The sequence below is a fragment of the Vitis riparia genome, chromosome 3 (assembly GCF_004353265.1).
Source record: "Vitis riparia cultivar Riparia Gloire de Montpellier isolate 1030 chromosome 3, EGFV_Vit.rip_1.0, whole genome shotgun sequence".
In the NCBI taxonomy this organism is placed as follows: domain Eukaryota; kingdom Viridiplantae; phylum Streptophyta; class Magnoliopsida; order Vitales; family Vitaceae; genus Vitis; species Vitis riparia.
This window is the reverse complement of record NC_048433.1, coordinates 12,330,208-12,337,983: the sequence shown is the minus strand read 5'-3', so window position 1 is coordinate 12,337,983 and position 7,776 is coordinate 12,330,208. Positions and strand designations below refer to the sequence as shown.

The window sequence follows — 7,776 nt, the reverse complement described above, 5'->3', positions numbered from 1 at the left end:
ATGAAGTAAAATTTTGTAAGTTTTCTAAGATTTTCTTTTTCTTTTTTTCATTTTTTCCTTTTGAGATGAGTAGATGATCTATATGTTGAACCTAAAAAAACAAAACAAAAAAAAGACGATGAACTCAAACCTTTGAAGATCTTCACACAAACCAAATTTATAAAAGTTTTTCTGTGTATTTTTAAAATAGTAGCAAAAGTAAAGGAAAATGATTTAAGCATGCTATCTTAAAACATTGTATTTTGGGAACAATTTCCTAAATATCGATTTTAGAGAAATTCAAGCAAAATATGTTTTGAATTCAAAATGATATTTTTTTGTTTTCAAAAATAGAAAACTGTATTCCAAACTAGATAGTTAGGCTACCAAACAAACTTTTGTTTTATAAAATACTATATAACGGTTTTCATAAACCATATTTTAGTTTTTAAAAACAAATCCCAAACATCATGTAGGTTATAAATCATTAAAGTTACCTCATAACTTTTTCAATTTGTTTTTACTACAAATACTTATAACCGTAAATTAATTTTTTATTACAATTCTTTTACATATTTTACAATCCCATTTGCTAAAATTTGGAGGTATGATATTGAAAAATTGTTTTGGGTATCATAATTGAAACCATGCCTCTAAGGATGATATTAATTTCATCAGCGTTTGATTTGATTTGATGGTGGCGCCCATCTATGATTCTCTCATACAACCACTGCAAAACTGATTTATGGCATGGGTGCGGCTGGAAGTAGGTTTGGATTGAAATGACAGATGAGTGAATGAATCAATGAGATTTTATTGCAGGAAGAAAGGCGCTTGGATTAAGGGCTTGACTCCTCTACTTTTACGTTCACCTTCACCTTTACCTTCACCTTTACCCTATTGCTGTCTGTTGATATGGGGAGTAAATTTGAAGAAGATTTGTCTTTTTCACAGAGTCGCAGAATGAAAGAGCTCTGGAAGGAGGAGGAAGAATGAAAGCCAGCGTCAGCAGCCACATTATGAGCCAATCCTCCTTGGACACGTCTCCGGAGGAGTTGTTAGAAAAAGAATCCCAGCAAAGCTGAATTTAAAGAAAAGGCCCCACGAAAAGACAAAAGCTCCTGCAATCCCCTGGTCCCTACATACCTGCTCATCCTGCCCAACCCCACTCCTCCAGTACTTTGGCCCGGCAGAGAAAAGCTAAAGAGAAATGAATGGTTGTGACTGGTGACTGGGGAGGTGAAGAGGGGGGAGAGACGGAGGAAGAGACAGAGAGGTGTGAAGAGACAAAATGGGAAGTCGAAAGTCAGAGTGCAGTGGCTTTACTTCAAAGCCCCCATCTTTTTTTGGCTTTTATTTTGTTTGTTTCCTTTCTCTTTATCTTCATCCTAATTCTTCCCCATTCTTGTGTGTGTGCTGGCACTGCTAGTATCAGTGCTTCAGGCACTGCCCTCACCTGCTGTAGTACTCTACCATCCCCATTTACTGGGTCCCCAGATTTAGGATTCTTTTATTATTTCTTTCCCTTCCTCTCTCTCTCTCTCTCTCCCTCCCTCCTGCAGCAATTCTTCATGCTGCTCTTGTTGCATGCATGAAGAAGGGAAAAATGGAAAAATGGAGTATAGTACTCACTGGCGAGGGCCACACTTGTAACTTTAACCAGATTCTTCTTCTACACCATTTCTCCTCCTTTCTATTCCCAAACTGCCCCCCCATTTCTCTCTCCTCCTCTTCCTTTATTCCGGCAACTGTTTTAGGGTCAGCTGCAGGAGCAACCACTGTTTTGCTGTTTTTCTGTTGTTTGGTTTGGTTTGGTTAGTAAGGAGCAGAGAGGAGTTCCACTCAATCTAAGATGATGCTTGTTTCCTGTTACATATATACATACATATATGAGAATCTTTTGCAATTAATTTGCTTAAATTTGAATGTAACATATAAGATTATATTACATCCATCCATGTGGTGTAATTCAAGAATTCAAGAATTCATGAAAAAGCATATCAGCAATAGAACATTAGTTTCTTAACATTCTCGCTGAGTTTGGGTAGAGGAGTAGTCTTAGGAGGGGCAGCTCGGGAGAGTGCACAAGTACTACTTGTAAATGTAGTGAATTCTGATCGCTCGAGGTAGAGTCTGCCTCTGTATGCAGCCAGGTGGGCATAGTAAGCCGGTGGGACCAACGACACAGGCTTTGTACATCTCACAAATGTGTAGCATAGACTGTAAACCAGCTTCTGTACTTCATCAGAAGTGAAATGGTTTTCATCCCACAATATATGGTAGTGGGTTGGTCGGCTTGTTCCCTTCACCCCCCAATGGCTACAAAGATAGAAATCAAATTCCCTTGGGTGTGTAATCACAGCATCCACAACTGTCCCTGGGGGAATGTTCTCCTCCAACAACTGGTTTCCTGTGGAAGATGGGTGGTTGCTTTCATTCCGAAACAACCTCGTGTGGTGCCTCTTCTGCACCACTGCAAAAGTAATGGGAGGTCTGTAACTGGGAAATCTACAACAAGCCACTCTTATAGCTTGCAACTCCTCTTGGAGCACCTTATAGAACTGGGTTTCGCTCACTCCATCCCTGAAAAAAATGATCCTCTTGGGGAGTTTGGATACTTGCTGATAAAAATCATCCAGTATTTCTCCAACCATGGCACCAAGATCCTGGATGATTTCTTGACGATGGGTCTGGGACCTCATTCTTGAAACATACTTGTTAGCTGCTGGCCAGTTCATGCTCCCAACCACAGCAGCAATGGAGGGGCTGAAATCATCAAGAGGATGAGGATGAGTCACATCAGCACCCATAAAGATGACTGGCTCATCAGGCCGAAGCAGCCGTGGTATCTGGGAAGGAAGTGAATTGTACAAGGCAACAGTGCATCCTCCCATTTTGGCATTGATCTTAAGAGCCAGGTTTGCCAGAAACTGTGAACTCGACTTGCCAAGATTTTGGTACAAGCAGCACTGACTTACAACCCCAATGCTGGTCTCAGCAATTCGCTTCAAATCTGCATACCCTTTGTGCTTTCTCTCCATTATGCATATAAGGAGCTGGAGATTATTCAATGCAGCTGTGTGGATTTTCTTCAGTTTGGATTCCAAAAGGGAGACATTGTTGAGAAGTTGGATTGGTTCAAACTGGGGGCTCATGATAGTGTTTTTGTTAAGAAGGATGCCCAATTGTTCACACCTTTGAGAAAGCTGGATTATGAATCTGGGAATATTGGATTTCTGATCAGGAGTGCCACCAAAACTAATCAGTGCCCACCTTTCTATGCAAGTCCCTTCAAACACATGACTGTCCAAAAGGTTCCATTGCCGGTCATGACGAGAAGGAATTAGATCTCTTACATGCCCACCCTCACCAAGTTTTAGCTTAGGAGGTTGAAGAACTCTTCCATTCAATCGTGTCATTTCTCTTGAAACATGGAGTTTGAATTCTCTTTCCTGGCTGCCACTGTCAAAAGCCAAAAGAAACCAAATTTGTTAGAAACAATTGGAAGAAAAACCAGATTAATTTGTAGGTGTTGAAGAGAATATTAAGAACATTCTTCTTCTCTAACCCACCAACCCTATATTAGAGATTATCATGTGATTACCTTGTTGGCCCAACTGCTCCTCTCATGACCCCATCAATAATGGCTTTTCTTTCTCTTGGTCTTTGGCAGCCCATTTTAAGTATTCTTGCAGTTTGATCATCAGAGAGCTTCCCAAGAAATTTTTGGCCTTCACAGATCATACAAAGCTCCATAGGAAGATAGCATGGTTTGCTCCTACTAATCTGCAAACATGGCAAGTTCCTGAACTGTATATCGTAGCCATAGTGATCCTTGAAGTAATTCACCAGCCTCAGAATCTTCCCATCCCTGTCTTCAAACCAGAGATTTTCTGTAGTTTCCTCAGTTAAGCTATGCACCCGATATCTCTGAACAGTCGCTCTATGACGTACAAAGACCCTGATATTCTTCAATACCTTCTCCACTTCTTTCCTTTCTTCACCGGTCAAACCTCTTGTCTTCCTTTGGGAAAGGTCTCGAAGAAACTCAACTCGCTTCTGCAAGTAGGGTATTATTCCAATGCTCTCATGGAAAGCAGTCACTGAAAAATCCACATTGAGAGCAAGTCCTTGTTGGGTTGGTCTAAGACTCTGAAAGAACCCTCTTAATCCAACCGCTCCTCCTCCAATATCTTTAGTCCCTCCCATTGAGCTCGAGTACAGGGATCTCCCCACAGGCAAACACTTCTCAGCAGGGCTCTCCCTCAAAACAATATCCAGAGCATGAAGATAATCCTGAGGAAGTGGAATCCAATCATCTCCCTCTTTGCTCAAGTAGCTATTCAATTCCTTTCCATCAAATTTGGACACAAGCTTGATGTTTATGCGGAAGAGCTTAAGCTGTCGATGCTTCTCTTGCAAGTCTCCTGAGGGGGACAATGACTTGCTAGTGGGAATTGGAAGGCTAATGAATAGCTCAAGCCTGTCATTTTGGAATTCAACTGGGCTGTAGAGATTCTTTCGTCCATCAAAGGCAGGAAGAGCACCAGAGAGTTCAACAGAGTTCTCCTCTACTAGTTTTCTCTTGATCATTCGAGCAACTTCCTTGGAAGGATTTGGAGAGATCTCAACATCATAATGGAAAATTCTCTGCAAAGAATCAAATTGGACAAGAAAATGGTTTGCCAAGAGAGAGATAACTGGCCCTTCTACTCCACCAGAATCCGGTCTTCTTGCAGCCACCAGTGCTTGTGTGGCACCCATGACCTTCCTTCCATTTTCTCCTCTAAGGGGGGAACTGGCTCGCCGCTGGGTGTCCTCCGATGCTGTTTGGATGGGAGACCAGAAACAAGAATGTAAGCGACTACTTAAACAATCTATGGAGTCTAAAGCTAGACCAAGTGCGGCGGTAGAATACCCAAAGATTGTAAAGAAAAAGACAAATAAAAAACTATGAACTTTTCATATTAGAATTGGCAAGTTCATCAGTCTCCCCTTGCTGATTGATTAAAACACAGTATATCAGAAAGTCATATTTGGAAAATAAATAAACAAATATGTAACACAACAATCAAAGACCATTGGGTTTTCAACATATTTTGTTGCTGAGGCATCCAACCAAGAATCTCTAATGTTCTTGCATAAAGACGATTGCTTGCCTCTGTGAAGATGGAAAACCTCAACTGGGTGACACCTTGATGCTGTCACTCAGGCATTACTCCATAGAGTTGCAAGGCTCACACAAATCTTAAAACAACCGTAACATACTTCGCTTCCAATTCGAAAACAGATTCTTCTAGTCATTTATGCAGCTATGGGTGGATGCATGACTGAATGCCACTCTACAGAATTTATCCATAGACGACAAAACCAAAATATCACAATCCCCTTCGCAAGAAAAGTGGGTTTTCTCTTAATCAAACTCATATATATGCTCTTATAAAGATGGGGGAAAATGAGAACAGAAACAAAGAAGAAAAAGAACGAAGAAAAGAAGAGGGTTCCCCTACAGTGTGTACCTGGTAATACTGTGAGTACTGAGACCTGGGTATCGGAGGAGGTGGCACGAGGGGGGTTGTTCTGCTTCCATGAAGGTTTATGCAAATGGGTTTTTGATCTACAGCTCTGGTTTTGAGGCAGAGGTGGGGTTGCAGTTAGTTGCAAAGGTATGGGAGGAGGCAGAGGGAGAAGAGCTGGGTAGCTCTGGTACTGGTTCTGGTTAGAGAACCTGGAAGGATTTGAGTATTGCAACAACTGATGGTCATGAGGGTTGGTCCTTCCTCTGAAACTCCTTTTGGGAGTGCATTTCTTGTTAGCATTGGACTCTTCTGTTTCTTCCATGACTTGATAGAGAGGGAAAAAAGTGGGAGAGAAAAGGGCCGTTGAGCATGAGAGAGAGAGAGAGAGAGAGAGAAAGAGAGAGAGAGAGAGAGGCTATGTTTCTGATATCTGTGGGGGAGTTCTCAGCAGAAACTGTAGTTATTTAAGAGTGAGAGGAGAGGGGTGTTGGTCTGGGTTTTAGTTCTTCTGATTCTTTATGTCCAGTTCTAAAATCTGAAAGAGGTTCTGATGGTGATGAATGATAAATTCAAAGGGAAAAGGGAGGCACCTGGGTTCCTTAAAAAGAAAGGAAAAGGCCACACACACCATGAGGCGGATATGTGAATTTGGAATTGGAGGTATGCAATCTGTGCATAATAAAGAGTATTCCTATGATCCTATCTGTGTAAGTGGGAGTTTTGTTATCATCGATGGACTACCTGTCAAAAATATATAAAAGCCTATGCTAGCCCTTTTCCTCCCCTCTTTTTTTCCTGGAATCTTTTTTGAAGTCAAATGAAGAGGAAGAAGCAAGGTTTATTCTCCTTTTTTACTCTTTAATCATACTGCCGTCGAGAGTGATTGAACTCTTCATGTTCTCTTTGGCTCAATTTGATTAACGTGTTATTTATGTCTTCGCATCCTGGACTTGATCAATTGGATATGATATCCATAAATAAAGTTTTTAGCATATAGACATACTGGATCCTACTGGGTCCATTCCGCAGACCCAAAAGATAAAAAGGGTGGAGGACAGTGGACAGAGGAGGGGCATATAGAAGAACCCCATTACAATAAGTAATTATTAGTCAATGAGATAGGTTGGCAAAGAGATGTCAGCAGGGTCAAGAGTTGAGGGGGTTCTTTCTTTCTTTCTTTCTTTCTTAATTGCTTATTAGACATATCACATTTGCTGATTGATGCTGGAGCTAGGTATTCCCCTCTTTCTTATTCAATTTGCCTGAACCCAATCCCCCTTGTACCAAAAACAGGTGAAAAACAATGGAAGGTGCCCTTGCGCCTGAGGACCCTTTTTCATTTATTCCATCCACTTCTGCTTACAAGTAACAGCCCCCCTTTTGCTCCATCTTTTGTCAACATGTTCAATGCTTAGTGGGATGACAAGGGACCATTCCTGCACTTGGGAAGGGGGAGGTGGGTCTTTTTGATTTCTAAGGATAAACATTGTTGGAATGTGGTGATGGGACAACATAATTAGTATGGAGCCTAGGGTTTTCAACTCAATTTTGAGTTGGACCACATCACACTCATCGTAGTCCCACTTCTTTTTTATACGGATTCCTTAGTGTAGGGACAAAAAAATTAGGGCTGTTGCAAGCTGACACTTGGCTCAATCACATTGGCCATGTGCCTCAATTACCTGCCAAGAGGAAAAGAAAGTTACCCACCTTGCTGAAAGCTTGAAATTGGGTGGCTGTTATTTAACCCTCACTGAATTGAGAGAGGAAATCTTAGGCATCCTAATCACTAGCCAACTATAAAGTTGTGATGATGGTCTTATCTTCACTTTAGTTTCATTATGATGGTCACAAAGAAAAGCACATGTGCTTTCTGGTATTTTAATGGAAAACTACAGCTCTGGCCAAATAAATATTCAGCTTGTCCACCATAGCCACAACAGACCATAACTGTTTCAGTTAGAAACTTTAGTGTGATAATACCATCAACTGGGTTGCCAGGTAGGGTTTTCGTTCCCTGTAACATCAAGTATAGACCCCTAGAAAAATGGAAGAAAAAAGGACAAGTTATAAAGGGATAGGGAGATGTGAAACCTTGCTCTCAAAGTAAAATCCCAAAATGGGTTACAACAAAATCTACAATAGGAAAGAAAATTTCCCACCCCCTTGGTCTTTTTCATTGAGATGGAAGTCAACATGTTTTCTTTTACCTTGATTTATTATTTTAATCATGGCATAATGAAATATAACTTGAATTTCATTTTTTTTTTTTTTAAAT

General features: G+C 40.8%; 1 protein-coding gene across 1 annotated transcript; it reads right to left on the bottom strand.

Annotated features, from left to right (window-relative positions):
• Nucleotides 1-1,867: 1,867 nt before the first annotated feature.
• On the bottom strand, nucleotides 1,868-6,685 carry LOC117911161 (protein argonaute 7-like). Its single transcript, XM_034825387.1, has 3 exons — nucleotides 5,499-6,685; nucleotides 3,584-4,805; nucleotides 1,868-3,441 (listed from the first exon to the last, which is right to left on the bottom strand). Exons 1-3 carry the CDS (start codon nucleotides 5,818-5,820, stop codon nucleotides 1,980-1,982), a joined length of 3,006 nt encoding a protein of 1,001 aa, XP_034681278.1. The 5' UTR covers nucleotides 5,821-6,685; the 3' UTR covers nucleotides 1,868-1,979.
• Between the last annotated feature and the right edge of the window lie 1,091 nt (nucleotides 6,686-7,776).